We start from the raw sequence: 22,005 nt of genomic DNA, 5'->3' as shown, positions 1-22,005 counted from the left end.
AATTCTAAATTTTGTGTAAAATAGAATATATATGATCAAAACCTATAACGAGATTATTCAAATATATATATATGAATAAAATAATAATTTGGAATAAACGAATATCTTTTTAAAAGTTAATATACCTAATTACCTAGCAATACCAATTAATTATATATTAAAGAAATTATAATTAATGTTTATTAATTTAGTAAAAAAAAGTAAATTTGAATATTTATTTCCTATAAAAAATTTGATTAATAAGAAAGGAATTTCAAGTCCACAAAAAATTATTTATTTATTTAAAAAAATATTACAAATTTGAAAAGTGTAAAAAAAAACTAAAACAAAGCAAAAAGAATCTCAAGATCCCTAAATATAGGATCAATCACTTATTACGGAAGCTAAATAAAGTATTAAAAGTAATAACTTTTTTTTTAATTTAATAATAATAATAATAATGCGTAGGGAATACGCACATGATGTGTTAGTTCACCGAGCAAATATTATATATGCTAAAGGGTTAATTTATTTATGAATCCTCAAACTATGATCTGGATTATAAATTAGTCCTAGATTTTAAAATGTTCTAATTGAATTATCAAAGTATCGATATTATAACAATCAGATCCTTTTGTTAGTCTAGACATCAATTTATGACTTAAATATCGGCTTGGGTACAATGCGAATAAGCATGAATAACACGATGATCAAATTGTAAATATATATATCTACGAAATGAATGGTTTGGATTTTACGTGTTTAAATAAAACTAATTGGTCTAAATTTTAATGACATCATCTAATTCTTTTAACACGTAAATTGTCTATGTGATAGGTACATGCCCGTTTGCAATTTGATTTGTGTATCTTTAATACACTTCATATTCGAATTTACTTTTATTAACTTAATTGATGTTTTACTTTTATTAACTAAATTGATGTTTAGGCTAACGGAAGGGCCTTATTGTTATATATCGATATTTTAATAACTCAATTAAAATATTTTAAAATTTAGGGATTAGTTGGAAAAGTTTGATGTAACTAACCCTAAGATAAATTTAATAATATGATACATTAATTTCGTATTTTTTGAAATTTTTAAATACATATTTATTTTATTTTATGATTATGTGATATTTGAATATAATTTTATTTTTGGTAAACTATACAAATTGTTATTAATTTGTTAGTAAGTTTAAATTTTGGTCACTCAATTTTAAAAAAGTTATAAAATAATCACTGAACAATTCGAAAGTTCCCATTTAAATCACAAGGCTATTAAAATTGTTGTTGTACGACTTTCTCGGTTTGCATCGATTGCACCAATTAAAAGCTCTCATTCCCTTTCTCTTATAGAATTCAGTTTTTTTATTTCTTAAAACGACTTAGAAAGTTACGAATCTGTGAAACGAAATTTAATTTATTTATTTTTTATCTTTAACACTGCCATCAGATCGACTTAAATATAAGGTATGTTCTTTTACTCATCGATTGGTACTAATCCATCATACCAATCCCGATTGTCTAATAATCACTTAGAGTTCACTAGCCAAGCTTAAAAAAAAGTATCAGCCCAGTGACTAAGATAAACACTTTCAAATAGTTTAATGATTATTTTGTAACTTTTTGAAGTTAAGTGGGCAAAAAATAAATTTACTAATAGTTTAGTGATATTGGGTGTAGTTTACCCTTTTATTTTCTAAATATATACGTAATTTTGTAAATAAATATTATATATGATATGCAACGTAACAAAATCCATGTCTAAAACATCAGTTATTATCGTGTCTCTGTTGTGTTGTGTGTCTCAGTCTTTGTCTCCAAATTCTCTTTAGAAAAAATTCAAAATTTAATTCCCATTTTCAGTTTCGAATTTTCCATTGTTCGTTTTTAGAGAGAAGATCAGAAGGAAAGATATAGTGTTATATATATATAATTTTTTTGTAAGGGAGAAGGGTAAAAAAATGGCGGCAGTTTTTCGCGACTGGGTTGTGATAACGGTGGTGATTACGGAGGCCGCGGTGGTTATGGGTGGTTTTCCGGCGACTTTCAAACTGGAGAGAAGCATTCCTTTGGCGAGTCATGAACTCGAGCTGAGTGAACTCGTAGAACGTGATAGACTCAGGCATGGAAGGTTGTTGGAGTCCTCGCCGGTTGGTGTCGTGGGTTTTCCAGTTTCAGGAACCTACGATCCGTTTATCGTTGGGTATATATATTAAATTTTACTGAATTTTAATTTAATTTTATTTTTGGGTTTTATGGATCATTGGTTTCTAAATTTAGATTCAAAAGTTTGGTTATTTGATTTTTCTTACTGATTAATTTATTTTTATTTTGATTATTTTTTTAGGCTATACTATACAACATTACAATTAGGTTCTCCTCCAAGGGAATTCAATGTACAGATTGATACAGGGAGTGATGTTTTATGGGTTGGCTGTAATTCCTGCAATGGCTGTCCTAAATCCAGTGGACTTGAAGTATATTTCACTTTTCCTTTTTGTATGTATGCATGCATGTATATATATGTATGTGTGTATGTATGGTCTTGAATTGGCCTTTTCACGTTCATAAGTGATTGAAACAAAGGGACTTGAGCTACCATGTTTTCCTTATATATGTGTGAATGCGTTATGCATGCATGTATTTATGGTCTTGAATTGGCATTTCCACATTCATAATTGACTGAAACAAAGGGACTTGAGCTACCATGTTTTCCTTGTATATATATGTGTGTGTTTATGGATGCATGCATGTATATATGGTCTTGAAGTGGCCTTTTCACATTCATAATTGACTGAAACAAAGGGGTCTGCGTGTGTGTGCATGCATGTATGGTCTTGAATTGGCCTTTTCGCATTCATAATTGACTTAAACAAAGGGACTTGAGCTACCATGTTTCCTTTATATATATGTATGTATGTATGTATGGTCTTGAATTGGCTTTTTCACATTCATAATTTTGACTTAAACGAAGGGACTTGAGCTACCATGTTTTCCTTATATGTGTATTTGCTTGCATGCATGCATGCATGTATGGTCTTGAATTAGCTTTTTCACATTCATAATTGATTGAGACAAAGGGATTGAGCTACCGTGTTTTCCTTGTATGTATGTATGTATGTTCTTGAATTGGATCTTTTACATTCATAATTGTTGGAAACAAAGGGACTTGAAATACCATTTTGCTTTACAGATTCCACTTAATTTTTTTGATCCTGGAAGCTCATCAACAGCTTCATTAGTCTCATGTTCAGACCAAAGATGTAGTTCTGGTATCCAAGCGTCAGATTCCACTTGTTCGGGTTCGAGCAATCAATGCAGTTACACATTTCAATACGGAGATGGTAGTGGAACGTCGGGTTATTACGTATCGGATTTGTTGCATTTCAATACAGTTCTCCCAGGATCCACGACTGGCAATGCTACAGCTTCCATCATGTTCGGGTGAGTAAAACTGAAACCATCGATATTACAATACAGATCATGTTTTAAACCGGAATTTACTTAAAACAGGTGTAGCATGTTACATACTGGAAAATTGACAGACTCGCATAGAGCGGTTGATGGGATCTTTGGGTTCGGGCAACAGAGTTTGTCCGTAATCTCACAACTTTCATCTCAACAAGTAACACCGAGAGCATTTTCCCATTGCTTAAAAGGAAATGATGATGGCGGCGGTATACTTGTTCTTGGCGAGATCGTGGAGCCGGATATGGTTTATACTCCGCTTGTCCCGTCAATGTATGTAATCTCGATTCATCTCATTGAAGCAGTTCTGTTATTCATCTATCGGGCATGTTAAAATTGTTCCCGGAATGATCTTTTCACCTTTTCCGGGTTTTGCAACTGTCAGGTTTTGTCACATGATATCTTCGGTAATTCGTTGTTAGTTATATACACTTTCCTTGATATTCTGGATGGTGGTTGTTCCTTATTATTCACAAAACTGAAAACATGTGTTTTCGTTGTGGAACTATGGTAATCAAACGTGATGTTTTTAATCAGTACTATCATATGAACTTCACAGGAGCACCGTTTTCACTAGGTCCTTACACCCGAAACTGATGAGAATAAAGTATTTCTGCAGGTTTTCATGTTTTATGGCATAGTTTCCCCAAGAATGAAAGATACCCCGTTTTTGCTTGTTTGATAATGTATATTCTTTACTATTGGAATATTTCAGGCCTCACTATAATCTTGATTTGCGGAGCATTTCAGTCGGAGGGCAAGTTTTATCAATCGACGCATCAGTGTTCTCAACATCAATCAACCATGGAGCAATAATTGATTCAGGAACAACTTTATCGTACCTAGCCGATGAAGCTTACAATGCTTTTATCGATGCTGTAAGTACTAAACTAGATTCAATATTGACCTCCTATACTCATCTTTCCGGTTAATGAAACTTGAGTATGATATGATTACTAAGCTTGAATTTAACGATTTACGATTATTCTCTTGCAGATCAATAATGCTGTTTCAGAACATGTGCACCCCGTTCTTTCCCATGGAAACCAATGCTACCTAATAACCGACAGGTTGATTTTGTTTCGTAGACATCGAGTGTTGAATTGTATTAGATTATTGTTATTAACATTACGTTAACATTTTATTCAGTATTGGTCACATATTTCCCGAAGCTAGTTTCAACTTTGCCGGTGGTGCATCATTGATTTTACATCCTGAGGATTTTCTTATCCAGCAGAATCCTATTGTGAGTCGACTAAAGCTTCAGATATAAATTTTAATTCGACTTGTATCATATTTTCTTCCTATTGTATTGTAGCTACCTTAACACAGGCAACTTTGGTTCTTATAGGGCGGTTCTGCAGTTTGGTGCATTGGCTTTAAGACAATCGAGGGCCAAAAGTTAACAATTTTAGGAGGTAATGTAATGTTCAATTAATTGGAATGTACTTAGTTTCATGATTTCATGAAATTTGCACTTTTGAAAAGTGTTTTGTTTTCGTAATGTTCCAATGAAATGATTAGTTGTTTATAGCTGTAAGATTACCTTGCGCATGAAATTATAATGGTGATTTGATCACTAAATCCACAATACGGATTAATGTTCCGGTTATCTTTCAATTTGCAGATCTTGTTATGAAAGACAAAATCTTTGTTTACGACTTGGAAAAACAACGGATCGGATGGGTGAACTATGATTGTAAGTGTAAATTTTCCCTACTAAAATCAGCCTTAAGAACTGTTGAGGGTCGGTCGGCTCCTTCCGGAGAAGTTTTCGAAGTATCGTCTACTGAGCAGCCGGCTGGACCTTCAACAACCGAAGGTATTGTCCCCTGGTGGAGGGTTTTGTGTCCTGTGCTCTACCGAGAGTCAGCGTGTTGTGAATGGTTGCCCTGAGGGCCTGGTTCACAGAGCCAGTGTAGCGTCAGGCCCTCAAGGCAGCTGCTCATGGCGCGGTAGCTGTCGGCAGAGCACGGGAGACAAAACCCTCCCCTAGGAGACAATACCTACGGGTTGTTGGGGGTCTGGTCAGCTGCTCGGCGGATGATATTTCAAAGACTTCTCTTGAAGGAGTAGACTGACCCCCAACAAGAACAATAATCTATGCTGCAACGATCTTCTAGACCATAAATCGGCCAATTCAGAACCATATGTAGTTTGACAATAAAGGGGTTACAAATGTTGAGATTTGAATCCCAGATTTGCTATATGGCATATGCAATCTCTTTCAAGTTACAAACAATTGAATCCACTCCTTTATTTATGATTAGGTTCATCATCAGTCAATGTCTCCGTATATTCTGAACCTGGAAAAACCGAATTCGTCAATGCGAGGCCGATAAACAACAGTTCGTCACCAGATAATCTCTGGACCACTGTAGCTTTACTTCTGCATATGTTCATGCTTGCCTGTGTACTCCTTTTGTAGCACATTTACGACAACGATTTTGGAATTTGCAATTCTCACCAGTTTGTATTATAGCAATCGACATCAACCTGATTAACTGTTTGATCCACGCTAATGTCATGGACCGAGACTCGAGCTCAAGCTTCTGTAGCAAACGCAGACCTAAACTGACACACGAATACGAACCATTGCACTTAGTGTTTGGCTACTGGTGTGCAATGCAATTGTGATTTTCTTCCCATTGAATATTCGTCAGCGATGTGAAGTTAAAGGTTTTGGGGGTTACATTGGCTAGTTTCTAGAACTTTATTTATTTTTATTTAAACTTGATTCGTATCAAAATAAAGTTTTTGTTTAAAGTTTAATGTCGAATTTATGTTAAAAGGTTGTATTTTAGGTATAAATTAAATGTTAGGTACTTGAATTTAAGTTAAAAAAAATAAGGGTTTATTTAAGTGAAGGTAAAAGGTTCTAAATTAAAATAGATGTACGAAAAAATAAGGGTTTATTTTTGCTCTCAATTATCAGAAAAATAAACTAAAAAATAAACTAACATTTAGTTGTTATTATGGTGGAGTGGGATTGGATTAGTGATAACAATAAAAAAAATTTCAATCTAATCTTAAACTTGATTTTTAAGAATTTTATATAAATTTTTACAAATTCTCGTTTGATATCTTTACACGTCCCTAAATTAAGTTGGGCGGGCAAAAATGTACATCTTTGTTTAGCCAATTTTTAGTGATGTTTTGGGTTTACTATTGGAATTTTGACTTCTTTTAGATGGAGATTGTGAGAATACTATAATGGAAACTTACATTTGTCATTACCAGCATCATTTGCATCTAGATTATGTTTAAAAATATTACGGACACTGCATTTTATTTTATTTATTCAAATATAGTAATTTAGTTCATTTAAATTTGTTATAAAAGTAAATCTGTTTTTATCCATCATGATATGTTTATATAATTAATCACACCAGTTTTTAACAATAAAAAAATAAAATTTTTGCTAAAAAGACCAATTTACTATTTAATTTAACGTACAAGAAATAATTTACTCATTTTTTGAGTCAATACGGAAAAATACAATCCAACTCTTAATGTAGAAGCCTCCCTGATTTTTATTTGCATGAAAAGAAAAACCTAACAGAAGTATCTCTTTAATTTCCATTAAGTTATGCTCAATGTATTGCTTCAGATATTGTTAAAGTCATGTTTCTAAAATAAGTCAATACTGTATTGTCTTTTTCATTTCAAATATCAAAACCATTAAATCAACCGTAAGGTTTAGCAATGGCCATTTTCCTTCAAATCTGTTAACAAAAAGTTGGAAAAAAAATAGTAGTAGTAGTAGTAGTAGTTTAACATTACACACATATATTTGTTTTTGTTTAACAATTTCCTAGTTTAAGTTCTAAAAAGGCTAGAAAAACTAGTTTTTAACTTTTTAAGGTAATTCACAACTTACCTAAATTAAAGAATTCTCCTAGCTCTCAGATATGAATAAATGAGAAAAAACGCCACCACACCACCAACAATAATCCCCGCTGTGGTTACCCAAAAGGCGAACTGCAAAACGAATCGAGTAAGTTAGCGTAGCAAAAGTGAAAGTCATGTCGATATATGGAATGAATTAATAAGTAAGAAACCGAGCGTTTGAACTTTGTTTTATGAACAAGACATACCATATGATATTCCAGGTAGGACTTCAAGTTCATGCCGAATATACCTAAAAAAACAACAAGTATAATCTTGAGCCCCCTTGAAATATGCGGAAAAACATAACTATCACCATATTTCATGTGATAAATCGATGAACTATGCTACAATTGTACTTGAACATAATAACAATTTTATTGTCACAAGATGATTAAGAATCCTGGTGATTCATGATTCGTGGCATCGTAGATTTACAATAGATCTGTTAGTTGGGTGGACCAGATTGGTTTTGGATAGGATGATTTTGGATCTGATCAATTTGGATTTTAAAATATTCAAGATACTTTGAGTTCAGATCATTAAGGATTTGGTTTGGATTAGTTTAGAGTTCGTTTCATTTCAAGGTTCAAGCTGTTTCAGATTCGGGCTGCACAGAATGTAGCAACTAGGCTACCATGCCTTAAGCAATTACTAAATGTCAATCAATAAGAGGTTTTGGCTTTTTATATTTTTCGTGGTGGTGGAATGACAAACCTGCTACTAGAGCCCCAACTGCCACGCAAAATGTCCCAACCTGAAGAAGTAGTTCCACTTTGCTTACCTCAAGCCTTCGAGAGCTGATAGATAGAATTAAAAACCCTATTTCATTAGTTAAAAAGGATTGTGGATTCAGATGCAAATGGAAGATAAAATAGAAATCGATCTGAAAATTCAAATCCACAAAGATCACACATAAGAGGAACATGGGATTTTGGAGGATAAAGCATTGAGAAACCCGAAATGAAATGGTGGTGCTGAAAACCAACGAAAATCAAAATTCATTCACACCTCAAGTTGACAGAAATAGAATCTTCCATTTCTTTTGCAGAATCAAGAAGCCTTTCAGCCTGACCATGGCAAGATTCACATCTGCAAATGCAACAATAAATTGTAATTAGTTATAGCCATTGAAAACAGAATGTGCCCACAAACAAATAACAGAAGCAGTTTTGTTAAGATGTAAGCCTTTCTGCCCGGCCAGTGAAAACGAAACAAACAGTCAGGCTACTTCTAAGAAAATATGTTTATTCCTTTGTGTTAAACCAAACCGCAAAATACTTCTTCCTTATTTAGTTTATGCCTTGTTCATAGCATTGATAAATTCGGACTTTTGAAAAGTTCTTGCAACCAAACTTGGAGACCATCAAGAATAGAAAAACTAAGTATATAAAAGGAACAAAAGGAAAAACCTTTGAAGATAGTTCTCCAAAAGCATCTCGATCTCTTCCTCCTCTTCTGCAAAAATGACCAAACCAAACCAAATTAGAACTTGTGTTAAAGAAGAACACATCATAACTGAGATTGATTAGAAGCGTTTACCTTCAGCAATCAACTTTTCTAAGGGTAGAGAACATTCCACGTCATCAGTTCCCCTTTTCAAAGTACAGTTTCTTCCCATAATACATATTCGACGTATTTCATGGGGGTCCTCCAAAAGATCAAGCAGCATTTGTCTAAGCGCCCCAGCTCTTGAACACAATTCAACCTAGCATGATAAAACGAAAAGAAAATAATAATAATAATATAAAAAAGAAATTTAACCATTTATTATTATGCAACAAGAATATTTTTGTAAAGTTAATATACCAAAGTCTGCTTGCTGATACGAAGTTGCTCCAATATGTCAACGGTTAATTTTTTAGGCAACTCTTCAAGCAGAGCTTGAACCTACACATATGAAAGAGCACTAATCATGATTAAACAGGTTCATATTATCAAAAACTATTACATAATGACACTGTAGGCACTCAAGGTACAAACTTGTAACTTCTAGATAAATCACAGCGAAAAAAGCGAAATGTTTAGGCATATAACCATAAATTCTAGCAAACACATAAATTTTAATTTTATCAAATATACTGTCCGAGAACAGTTAGACTAATAACTTTCTAAGGAATGCTTAGAGTAAAAGATGATAATGCAAAACAAGACATCTGAATGAGCAAGACAACAATCTCATGAGTCAATCCCTATCTTAATAAGCTTGCTTGTTAAAGCTTTTATCAGGCACGAGTTTGACTCTTTACATAATTAAGCTTTGTAAAATTTGTTTTAAACAGAAATAACAAGCTTCTGATAAAACTCAAGTCTGAGCTCATTCATGAAATTAAGAAATTTTACAAGGATCTTAGGCATCCAATACGCACAAATAGGCTCAATAAAAGAATATTGCATTCGTGTACATATAGTCTAAATGAGCCTATAATTTAGTTGTTCAGAAGTTAATAATCATTAGCATAAACAAGCTTAATGCTTAACACCCTCTTGCTTAAACTTGCCTTATTTAACAGAATGATCAAGCTTAAACTTGCTTATTAGATTTCATGATGAACAACAAAAGGCAGCATTTGCAACACAAGATTCAAGTTGATCAGGAGCAACTTGATTCATTTGCATCTGTGTGGGGAATAGGACAGTTTGTAACATCTAGAAGGCACCAAACTCAAATGTTTTTGATAGACATTTTATCTAGAAGGCCAATGAGTTTTTAAGTCTGTGAGAGACAAGAGAGAGAAAAGATAAATAAATAAATAAATGACAAAAAAGACAGGGAGGCTATAAACATGAATCAGCAGTTCATTTCTAGTATAGGTTCACTTGGAACTTGAAATCATTTGTTATTGAAATTTGCTTGCAACCACAATAGAAAATGTCTAAAAGATTGATGGTCTGCAGCTTCATAAGGACTTTCTCAATTCACCATACAGCTTGAGAAAAAGAAGTGAAAGAAATAAAGAAAAGAAACAAACAAAATACTCACTATGTTTCCATACTCACACGAGGTTCTAAATCCATCAGTCTCTGCTCCAAACGCTGTGTTCTTGAAAGTAATGCTGCTTCAACAACCTGAAAGTACCACACTAAATGTCTCTCAAAAAGTACAGAAGTCTAAAATTACAGCTACAAACCAGTGGCCACCACACAAATCACCTCAGTCATCAGCATATAAAAGAAAGGGTCCTCGTAAAGACACAAACCTCAAGCTCGAAAGGCATACATGGCCCTCCATTCATGTTATTCAGTCGAGGCAACAATGTGTCCATAAAAGCCTGTCCGCCTTTACTAAAAAATGGTCAACATGTGCAACAAGTTCATCAATGTCAGTTCGAATAGATGAAACAGTGAAATCGAATTTGCACAGATGAAAAGATTACCGATTATATTCGAATATAAGAACACATTCTCGCATTGCTATTGCTCGTAATGATCCCAGATTAAGTAAAATAGCATGCTCTCGTACCTTAGAGCAAGAATAGGAAAAAATGAGTTGGCAAGACCATTTTAGACAGAAATAGAAGCAAACAAAGTAAACAAAATGATACTCAAAACCAATACTTCGGAACCAAGCATAGCAAATAAAAGAATAAGCTTGAGATAGAATAGCGCAAATGGCAGTTACCAGAATAGATGGCGCCGAGTTTGTCAAAAACAATGATGGATCAACGCTTCGGATATCTCTAGGACGAAGACCTAAAAGGAAAGAAAAAACATAATTAATCCACAATAAATAAAGTCATAAAAGGCAGATTTTCTTTTCCTTGCATGTAAAGCTTAACAAGAAGTAATAAAATAAGAAAGGAAAAGTACATTACCACTTGATTTCAGTAATTGACGTCGATTTATCTTTCTTGTAGATACTACTCCATTTGACTTCACTTCTAGCACCTTTAGAGATAAAAAATAATCACCAAATGTTAACCAAATTTAAAACATAAAACCTGAACTGCATGCAACTGTCTCTCATAAACAGGCTCACGAATTCCAAGCAAGAGAGAAAAAAAGTTAATGAAAAAAGGTAATATTCTACTTATCTTAAAATACATAATTGCATGCACCGGTCGTCTTCTTAGATTAAAATTTAAGGAAAGGGAAAAAAAAAAGAAAAAAAGAAGGTAAAATTCTACTTATCTTACAGTAATAAAGGAAAATAAGAAATAGAAACCTCATAAACAGGCTCACGAATTACAAGAAAGAGAGAAAAACAATAATGAAAAAAAAAAGAAGTAAAATTCTACTTATCTTACAATACCTAATTGCATGCAACTGTCTTCTTCTTACTGCTTAGATTAAAAATTAATTTTAAAAAAGAAACACTCTACTTATCTTACAATGATAAAGGAAAATAAGAAATGGAAACCTCAAAACAGGATCAAGAATTCCAAGCAAAAGCAAGAGCAAGAGAGAAAAAATTTAATGAGAAAACGTAAAATTCTACTTATCTTACAATACATAATTGCATGCAACTATCTTCTTCTTCTTATTATATTAAAATTTAAATTACAAAAAAAAAGAGGAGTAAAATTCTACTTATCCTACAATAATAAATAAAACCCTCATAAACAGGCTCACGAATTACAAGCAAGAGAGAACGAAGAAAAAAAGAGAGTAGATTCTACGTATCTTACGATACATAATTGCTTGTAACTATCTTCTTCTTCTTAGATTAAAATTTAACTGAAAAAAAAGTAAAATTCTACTTATCCTACAATAATAAAGAAAAAGGTAAGAAATAAAAACCTCATAAACAGGCTCGCGAATTCCAAGCGAGAGTGAATCACTGGAAGACGAAGCAATCCTCGGCGAGGCAACCGCAGAGCCACGGTTTTGCTGCAAGTCCAGATCTTCACTCCCTCCATCTTCATCACCGCCACCGGCGACATCCTCGGCGGAAAATGTTTCCGGCTCGTTCAAACGGTCTTCTTTCGTGTACGATCTTGTAGTGAAGCACTTGATCCTCCGCTCCAAAGAAGAAGGTTTCACCGCCACGGGAAGCAGCGGAAGCCCGCTCTTTTGAAGCAGAAACGGGGAAGCGTTGGCGCATGGAGAACCGAAGAGAAGGTAATGTACGGACGGTGATAGACAAGGAGATGATGAAGATTTAACTGAGACTTGGAGAAGATTTGGCGAAGGAGGAGGAGTTAGCGCCATTGGTTTTTTTTTTTCTCGTTAACAGATAATCTGGTTTTTTAAGATTATAAACTATAAATCGATTTTTATTTTAAAAGTTATATTATTTTTTTTTTCGTTTTTCTTAAAGCGAAAAAGACTTTTTTAGTATTTATTTTGTGGCTTAGAATTAGATTCGTGGCTTATTTTATTTTCATTTTTGTGATGAACTTTGGTTAAATTTCAATTTGGTCATTCTATCACGCTCAAATTTAATATTTAATACTTCTACTTTCTTTTAGAAGATTTATCCTATATTAATACAATTCTTAAAATAATCATAACTGGACTTGTTTAAGGGTTGGTCTAACCGTCTAGGCCCGAAGTCTTATATGAATTTTTGGAGAATTTTGATAAAATTATAGGTTCAAAAAATAAATTTAGGATAAAAAGAATAAGCATGTTTAAAATATTGATCAAGCTCAAGTTTAAATATTCATGGCCCAAGCTCAACTTAAATCGACTTGTTTTTTGAGGTTTAAACACTGCTATAGGTTTTTTGAGCGATCGAGTCAAACATTAGTTCAAGCTTGGAATTTTTTAAAAATTTGAGTCTTGATGCAACTCAACCCATGAACACTTTTATCTGAAATGGGATTCGATTAATCACTTACTAATATAAACGAGATTAAACAATACTTGAAGCACATATCTCGAGTCAGATTGAACTTAGATGAGCATAAAATATATTAATATTACACATAAACTTAACCAAAACCAACTCATAAACACTTCTACTTATAACACACGATATAAAAAATAGAAATATTACGCGTTTGAATACATTTGAACCTTAATCACAATGCGAATCAAGTTTTTTCTCTTTTTTTTTCATTTGTAAAAGCCAATAGAGCATAATTTTATCTCTACTTTATAATATCATTAATTAATTAGTATAAATAATTAATATCTATTTCAATTGAAACATTAAAATGAATTTTTCGTAAAAATAACCATTCTAAGATGGTATGATTTTTTATTTTTTATTTGGTTAAAAAGAGTGTTCCCATGAAAAATCCGCATCCATATTTTAATAAGAATAATTAATAGTATCAATTATTTAGGTTAATTAAATATATAAAATGAAAGTATAGATATTAAATTTCAAATTTAAGTATGATAAAAGGATCAAAATTATAATTTCACCTATAAGATTTTCCGATCTATTAAAAAGTCGAAAAAGATGGAAAATAATAAGACTAAGTGCTACATGGCAAGTTTATTGTGGTTAAGGGGTCCTTTTCTTTAATAGGTTTAAGACTTGTGAACATATAAAAGATAATTTTTTTATTGGAGCTTTGATGTTTTCCAAAATTTTCTATTGCTTGATTTTTAGGTTTTGAAACTTGAAAACGACGTCCATACGTTGTCGTTTCATATCAAGGTTGCATTCGAATCGCAATTTCAAGATAAAAATAAATCAGTAAAGGTAAAAATGCCATGGAGGTCATTATATTAAGAGTTTGATTACATTTTAACCCCTCTATTCAAAAAATGAACGAATTAATTATTGCACGTTAGATCAAAGAGCAAAATAATTTTTTTTTGGTTAAAAATTCCATCCATTTCTAGTATAGAGGACTAAATTGGTCCATTTAATAACAGAGGAAATACAGGGACCTCTTAGGTATTTTAACCCTTTATAATCTATGCAAAGAATGGACATGCTTCAGCTATGTAATTGCAGTCAACAATGGCAGTCTCTAAAATTTGCTACTAATAGCATTAGTATTTGAAGCACTTCTTATTATTAGTCCCCTAGTTCAACAAAAAAACCATGATAGAAAAAGATGAAGAAATATTTCGGTTCCATGTTAATGGTCTCAGATTATCGGTTAAGAGAGAATCAAAGTAGATATACCAATGAATCACGAAATGCTATGGTCCTTAAATATGATTATAAATGCCAAGAAAATCCATCCTTTCTAATCTATGGAAATGAAAAAGAACATGCTTCAGCTATGTTATAGCAGTCAACAATGGCACTCTCTAAAATTTGTGACTCATAGCCTTAAAATTTGAACCATTTCCTATTGTTAGTCAAATTATTTAACAAAAATCATGCTAGCAGATATTGACAAAGAAGGAGCAACATTTCAGTTCCATGTTCATGGTTCTTGGATTGTCGGTTAACACAGAATCAAACTCGAAATACCAATGAATCACAAAAATATTATTACAAATGAAAAGAAATCCGTCATTCATAATCTATGGGAACCAGAAAGAACATGTTTCAACCATGTTATCGCAGTCCACAATGGAAGAATCTAAAATTGGCTACAGATAACATGTAAAAACTAGCAGTAGAATTCGTAAAACTTGGTCAAGTTCTTTCATTCAACTAACCTTTTGGGTGATTCTAGCAGGCATAGAAATGAATGGTTCATAAGTTCATATGAATTCTTCAATGAGGGGCTGGTAGAAAAGTTTGTAAGCTTCCAAAACTTCGAGATACCACATCGCTTCTCGATCCGGAAATGGAGATAAATCAACAATCTTATGAACCTATTAACAGCAATGATCAAAGTGTTGAAAGGAGGGGGGGAAAAAAACAATGTTTCATCTTAAGATTTCCAGCAAACAAGATTGAAGCATATCTTGAGAATATATTAACTTCCATTTCTAGATTTTTTTTAATGATTTCAATTGAGATAGATGCAGTAAACAAAAGATTGATCAGATTTTATAGAAGAAACTAGTAAGGGTGTAATCGAGCTGAGCAAACTTCAAGCTATAAGGGAAAACGAGCTCTACTCGAAAATTTTAAGCTTGAAGCTCTGCTTGAGCATGATCTTCTTTCACAAGCTCAAGCTCGATTTTAAATAAAAAATCAAACTCTTGATTATGCTCAAACTCAAATTAGGATTCAAGTTTTTCAATACAAGTTAAATATAAGCAACGATCAATTATGCTCAAATATAAAGATACTTGAATTCGATTTGCTCACTAGATCGTACTCGGACTCCGAATCTTAATATTTTTCGAGTCAAATCCGAGTAATTGGAGAGTACATTGCTCTTTTCCCCTCTTAAGAAACTAGCAATTAACAAAAAGGACAGAAAACAAAATTTATGACATGAAATTGAAGAAATTAAAAGGGAAATTCAAGTACCTTAATAACAGGAATATCACCTGTACGGACAAAGTATCCTCCCACCACCATTACATACATGCCTGCAAAATTTTTAAATTAAAAAAAAAAGAACAAGAAAAAAACGCGCCATTGGAAAAAGAATGGCGAAAACAAAAAACCTGTTTTCCATTGACGTTGACGGAAATCACCGGAGAGGTTAAGCTCGACGATGCCAGTGCTATCGTCGAGAAGCAGGTGATCTTCGTCGTCGTTTGAAACCAAAACGCCCTAGTTCAAAAAGAAAAAGGTAAAGAAGGAAAGGTAAAAATAATATGGAATTTGACTGTAAGGGAAAGGGAAAAGGAACCTGAAGCCAGACACGTTGAAAGAGGATGCCGCCAAGGGTTAAGGCGCTTTGTGAAGGTGTTCCTCGAGCGTCTTTTAGTTGACCGCATAGCAGTTTCAGCGCTGCTAAACTATAGTCCATCTCCGCCGTGTGCGGTTTCTTTTCCCTCTCTGATGAAATGAGGCTTTTCTGGTTTTCCCGGGATATTTATTTTAGAAGTTTGGTCAAATTTTTCTATTAGCCCTTGTAGTCTTCGGATTCTTATTTTATGCTTATGTTCTAACTTCGTGTTATAATTTTCAAATCACAATATCATGGCATAAATTGTAAATTTAATCTTTAGTTTTTAATTTAATTATTTTTAATTCATACACTTTTTTATTTCGAAACTTTAATCTTCACTTGAACAATTATTTTCAGTAAAGTCGTAACTAAGGTCGAGGGTGAAGGCAATGGTCCTCAAAATTCAAATGCTCGATTCAATTTCGGTTAATTTTTATTTAATTTGATTCAATTAAAATGTAGCTATTATTTAAAAGTATTCGAGTTTGAAATTGTAATTATTTGAATCAATTTAAATTTTTTTAAATGTATAATTAATTTTATTTTTTTATGGTATAAAAAGATATTTTTTTATATATACCTAAAATATTGAAAAACTTTAAATACGAAATAAAAATATTTATTTTAGTTTTAAAAATAAATATAATAAAATATTTGTAATTTTTTTCCAAACTCCGGATCCAACCAAACTGTTATCGTCCCTACCTACAATATCCCGTTATTTTTTTACTACATAAGCTACAAGTTATTGGACTACCATTTTGTACGCACCTTTCATCTCCCAAAACCTTCCCCGTTGCAATTTCAACTGATCTTGGCCACCATCTATATTCGGTTTTCGCAAGTCCTCGGTATTCTTTCAACATTACGGCAACGTCTAACTTGATGACGCTAAACGTAATTGAGCTCGCGAAATATACTCACAGTCGGAGATTTATCCTCTCGGACATTCTCAATATATCCGAGTAAATCTTATTGCCTCCGATCTCTTCTCCTGTGGCTCCCGCCGCAACACGTAGTATGTCTTCGATGAGAGCAATGTTTCCCATTATGTCAACGTGTGCCGTGCTCTTAATACCACTAGTCAGCGGCTTGCTCTGGTACTCACGTACGTATGTATTGATACCGGACGGATTAAACCGAGTTCTTCCTTTCCAACCTTTAGCACACATGAATCCGGCGCTTAAAACCGGTACACTTTCGTCTCCGTCCGCAAAATATACTCCACTTTTCAAGCAACTACGGTCTTCTCCATCGACTGAGGTATCGATTTGGTAAGGAATACGTTTGCACTTATTGCTTGGTGATAGCTTGTACACATATGATCTTTCGGTAGGAATTCCAACACCATACGAGCAATATATCTCCATGTTCGGAGCATCGGGTAATCTGAAAAAACACAATGCATATAGTCTATGTTACCCGAAACCGAAAGTATTCATTTTCGACACATACCTATGTCGAAATATACTTACTTCATTTCAAGTGGATTAGACCAGAATTTGTAATGGTTGTATTTAGGATCATCGAGATTGTCTGCAATTCCGTGCGAAAAATGAGCTTCAGTCCGATTCATCATTTTTGGTGCCACGAAACGTAACAGATCAAAAAGAGTTGTTGCTGTGTAAGCTTTATCTGCTGCCCCGATTTTTTGTATGCTTTCCCGGCTCATCTCGTCATACTCGGTCCATGCTTCCCCGCATGATGAGGTGAAGTTCCGGGACGCACTCATGTGCAAAATTTCCTAATAATGAAATGTTGGTATCCATGAGATCTTTGACACAATGAAAACTGACTCGAGATCCACTATAGACTCGAATACCGTAAATATTGTCATACCTTTAAAACAGCAGTAGGAAGCTGTGAAGAATGTAACACTGAAGCTGCCTTGCCAAAAGAGATAATTCTACCGTACTTAACCGGATCTTTCACTCGGAAAACTTGTTTCGCGTTGCTTTTATTGACATTATTGTCACTCGGAGATAACCGAAAGTATCTTTTCTTAGAAAAGTCGCAAACATGCTCGTCCTCCGGTGACCAGTCCATGTTGCCCCAAATGGTCTCTCCTCCTTTAGGCATCAATGACACAACGGAATCCCATGTTCGAGACACTCGCATGACATGCTCTAATGCTCGAAGCCCTAAAGTACCCGAATCCAAAACTCCCGGTGCCATTGCTCTACAAAATCCAAAACCATAAAAATACGGTGATTTAACTTTAATTTTATGTGTAATGTCATATAATAAACCGATATAACTAACCTGAAATAAGCAACGTCTTTGCCCTCGGCAGAGAGTATATTGCTAACAGCCTTTGGAACACCAAGAAATGACGGGCCGATGTTCACAATTGCCTTGATATGTTCAGCGCACCAACCCAGGCCACCACCGCCTCCCATCGGAGGTGGCGTTTCGACCCATTTAAGGAAGTGAAGAAAATAGGCTACTCCCATGGAATGAGGCACAACTACCACTTTTTTATTGCCGTTGGCTCGATACATTAACTCAATTTTACTCTTTAGCCTACTAAGAGCACAGTCCCGAACCTGTGTATCAATTGACAAATATGCCAATAAGAACTCGACGATAACAGTTGATCGATGAAGAAGTAAGGTATGCATAACCATTGCCAAACGATATGATAACATGACACGAACTAATGCACAAAAGAATAAACTAAACGAAACATGAACACGGAATACCGGAACAGGGAACCGACAAGTTGAAAATAGCTATTTGTACCTCTGTATTCTGGAAAGAGAGTCTCCAATCATAAGCAGCCATATGCAAATTCTTCCCCTCATAGCCGATTTTCGCCAAATTTTTAACGAGAACGTCCCACACAAAGTATCCCGGAGCTGAATAGTCCGCTCCAAACAGTCCTGGAACAGGACGAACCCGTATTCCCGGTGGGTCGAGGCCGGTTTCGTTGTGCAAAGACAAGTGCTCTAACCAACACAATGGCCTAAACATCAACATATTTCAATAAAATTAAATCCAAACAAAAAATATATATAATAAAGCATATAAATTAACCGAAACATAATACGATATTAGATTATGGTACGTTCAAGACAAAAATATTCTTTCTAAAAACACCTATCAAATGTTGTATGAATCGCGAATGTACATAATAGAACGTTTAAATGTCAAACACGTGTCTAAAAACACAACCCGACACAACAAAATACATTTAAAGACAATTTAGAAAAATAAAAACAAATTTGTACCTAATGTCCAAACGTGGGACTAAGTGAACCTAATTGCTAAATTGAGGGACTAAAAATTATATTAACCTTAGAAAAAGTAGAAGAATCCAATTCAAGTTCAAGAATAATAAAGGGACTAAAACTATAATTAAAGCAAAAATACGACTACCAAAGTAAAATTAATTGTTGAGAGACTAAGGCTTAGTTTGGATGGGCGGTGTGTTTAGCTCCGGTGAGGTTAAAAATAGCGGTGGCGGTGAGATTAGTTACTGTAATGGTGAGATTGGATACTGTAGCGGTGAGATTAGAAACAATGGTGGAGTGTGTGTTTGGATCTAAACGTAGCTGTAGCGGTGAGGTGAAAAATAAAAAATAACTATTAAGGACATCAGATTAGAATTGATATATAATAGAAGTTTTTTTAAATTATTTTACTTTTATAAAATTATTAAAATATATAGATTTATAAATTCATTTAATAAAATATTAAAATGTATATTCTGATATTTTATTATAAATATTTTAATTAATTATATAAATATTTTTTTATAAAAATCCACTTAAAAATATTATTTGTTATCATGAAAATACAAACAATATTATTATAATGAAACATTATTTTTAAATTTAATAAAACTAAAATTTTAAATATAAAAGAGATTGGGATAAAAATAAAATGAGATATATTTTATCTGAAGTATATAAATTATAAAAAAATCACATCACAAAGGCAAAATGGTAAAAGCATGCCTGCATTGAACTCACTGCAAGTTTTTTGGCCAGTGAAAAATTCTATTTCTACTGGTGTTGTGTAGCATTTAACGCACTGATGTTGTGCAATCCAAACAGCTTCCATCAGCACAATTACATTAAAATAACACTCAATCTCACCACACCACAGGAAAACGGGCATCCAAAGGAGTAAAAGTTATATTAACCCCAGTAAAATCAAAAGAATCTAATTCAAATTCCAGAATAAAAGTGGGACTAAGACTGAAATTAGACCAAAATTTACTTCCAAGTACCTCTTCAGTAATTGAGTAAAGCCACCACCACCCCAAAGTCGTTTACGAAACAAACCATCAGCACAAGGCTTACCTTCCCACAACTCAAGCCCACCTGTGACAATCCCCGGTACTAAAACCACCGGGTGAATTCCCGTCAACCCTTCACGTTTAAGCCTCGCCGCCGGCATTAGTTGCGGCACCTCATGAACCACTGTGAACGGCAAGCAACAGTGGTACAAAAACAAAAGCAACCACCAAGTGGTGCAGAGGTAACCAGTCACCCAACAACATGAATCCAAACATGATCTTCTCCCATGATGTTCCTTAGCTTGTCTCTTCTTTGTTTGGTTCCTTGTTTCGTCGATTCCAAAGCTCAAATTTACAAGCTTTTGATCGGAAGAAGATGAACAGTTGATTGTTGATTCAACGTAGTATGGTTTTCTTAGCCGGAGAAAATTAGAAGCCATTTTTCCGGCGAGAGTTACCGGCGAGAACAAAACGAATAGCTAGCTATGTAAGTGAAACATCGTGTAAGAAGTAAAGTTGGTGGGATTTAAGAAGTGGAACAGAAAATTAGGGGCAGTTACAGAAATTAAAATCGTTAAATTTTTCTTTAAGTCCCTAAATTCTTTGTATATTTGTAAATTAATCATTTATTTTTATTTCAAGGAATTTACTCCTTTACTTTAAAAAAATTCAAGTTTAACACGTTAAAATTTGTCTATTCACAATTTAGGTTCATTAAAAATTTATTTTTTTTCTTTTAAATAGCAAAAAGAATATAAGGTTGAAATATGCCATTGGTTCTTGTACTCTTCACAAATTTAATATTTAGTCCCTTTAATTTTTAGATTTCAAAATTTAGGTCGAACATTGTTAATTGAAATTATTTTGTTAAATTCAATTTTATTACAATATCATTTTTTAGCTACATTGCTTTCTAGTGAATTTTTTTATTTCAAAATGTTACACCAATAAATTTAACAAAAAATAATTAACAATGATAATAATTAGATCTAAATTTTAAAATTAAAAAAATAAAGAGACTAAATTCCTAAAAATAAAAACAAGGATTAAATTCTAAATTTGTAAAAAAATTATAAAGACTTATAACATATTTTAACCAAATTTAGTTCTTGAAGATAAAAGTAAAAGTATTAAATATTAAATATATAAAAACTACAATGACTTGGACATTAAATATATATATACAAGTGTGAAAAAGGCAAATAATTTCGAAAATTGCATTAAGAAATTAAAAAAAAAGAGCAACATAAACTTAACTTTCTCTTCTTGTTCTTGTTTTTATTTTTTCTTTTTCTTTTTTTTTTTAAGTAAATTTGGAATTTAGTAGACACTTGTCTCGGTATTTACATGCATGAAGGGATCACCCTTTGTCACCTGGCGTATTCTCCATATATCGAGACGTTACTAAATTATTCTTTCCTTTTTCACATTTAACATATGCATTCATATTATATTTAAAGTAAACTTGTTATTAAGTTTATATTATTTTCCTTCAATTTTAAAAGATTATAAAATATTTATTAGATTATTTGAAAGATTTTATTTTAAATTATTAAGTTGTTAAAATCATTATTGTATAGTTTTCAACCGAAAATTTTATTCTTTTTTATGAAATAACTTTAAACATCATGAATCTACAAACTAAAATTCAAATAGTTTTCTTCTTCGATCTCCAACATTGATCGTCAGATTGATTCTTAGATTGGTATTAATTCACTGTACTGATAATCGAATTGTCACTTAAAACAAAAATCCTTAACATTCCAATGAC

General features: G+C 33.0%; 4 protein-coding genes across 5 annotated transcripts; 1 reads left to right on the top strand and 3 right to left on the bottom strand.

The window, feature by feature from the left end:
- The first annotated feature begins 1,702 nt into the window (after positions 1–1,702).
- LOC121212670 (aspartic proteinase 36) lies at positions 1,703–6,218 on the top strand. The gene is made up of 10 exons (XM_041085908.1): positions 1,703–2,187; positions 2,332–2,461; positions 3,178–3,428; positions 3,498–3,725; positions 4,168–4,330; positions 4,449–4,522; positions 4,602–4,698; positions 4,804–4,870; positions 5,080–5,151; positions 5,723–6,218. Exons 1-10 carry the CDS (start codon positions 1,946–1,948, stop codon positions 5,878–5,880), a joined length of 1,482 nt encoding a protein of 493 aa, XP_040941842.1. The 5' UTR covers positions 1,703–1,945; the 3' UTR covers positions 5,881–6,218.
- Positions 6,219–7,133: 915 nt separating this feature from the next.
- Positions 7,134–12,539, bottom strand: LOC107941259 (magnesium transporter MRS2-11, chloroplastic). The gene is made up of 13 exons (XM_016874817.2): positions 12,081–12,539; positions 11,156–11,228; positions 10,963–11,033; positions 10,718–10,803; positions 10,541–10,625; positions 10,341–10,409; positions 9,150–9,230; positions 8,883–9,048; positions 8,753–8,798; positions 8,352–8,432; positions 8,058–8,140; positions 7,550–7,593; positions 7,134–7,433 (listed from the first exon to the last, which is right to left on the bottom strand). Exons 1-13 carry the CDS (start codon positions 12,489–12,491, stop codon positions 7,338–7,340), a joined length of 1,392 nt encoding a protein of 463 aa, XP_016730306.1. The 5' UTR covers positions 12,492–12,539; the 3' UTR covers positions 7,134–7,337.
- A 2,122-nt stretch (positions 12,540–14,661) lies between these two features.
- On the bottom strand, positions 14,662–16,218 carry LOC107941262 (uncharacterized). Of its 2 annotated transcripts, none has more exons than XM_041085907.1 (4): positions 15,950–16,218; positions 15,762–15,870; positions 15,622–15,683; positions 14,662–14,971 (listed from the first exon to the last, which is right to left on the bottom strand). In XM_041085907.1, the coding sequence occupies exons 1-4, from the start codon at positions 16,067–16,069 to the stop codon at positions 14,843–14,845; spliced, it is 420 nt and encodes a 139-aa protein (XP_040941841.1). In that variant the 5' UTR covers positions 16,070–16,218; the 3' UTR covers positions 14,662–14,842. The 2 variants fall into 2 exon arrangements, with proteins under 2 accessions (XP_040941841.1, XP_016730308.1); XM_016874819.2 differs by having other exon boundaries at positions 14,662–15,014; positions 15,950–16,189.
- Positions 16,219–16,632: 414 nt separating this feature from the next.
- On the bottom strand, positions 16,633–20,754 carry LOC107941265 (putative phospholipid:diacylglycerol acyltransferase 2). Its single transcript, XM_016874821.2, has 6 exons — positions 20,226–20,754; positions 18,734–18,956; positions 18,254–18,537; positions 17,831–18,170; positions 17,467–17,735; positions 16,633–17,380 (listed from the first exon to the last, which is right to left on the bottom strand). The coding sequence occupies exons 1-6, from the start codon at positions 20,672–20,674 to the stop codon at positions 16,912–16,914; spliced, it is 2,034 nt and encodes a 677-aa protein (XP_016730310.2). The 5' UTR covers positions 20,675–20,754; the 3' UTR covers positions 16,633–16,911.
- Between the last annotated feature and the right edge of the window lie 1,251 nt (positions 20,755–22,005).

The sequence above is a fragment of the Gossypium hirsutum genome, chromosome A13 (genome assembly GCF_007990345.1).
Source record: "Gossypium hirsutum isolate 1008001.06 chromosome A13, Gossypium_hirsutum_v2.1, whole genome shotgun sequence".
NCBI classification, from domain to species: Eukaryota; Viridiplantae; Streptophyta; class Magnoliopsida; order Malvales; family Malvaceae; genus Gossypium; species Gossypium hirsutum.
This window is presented reverse-complemented; position numbering and strand designations above follow the sequence as displayed.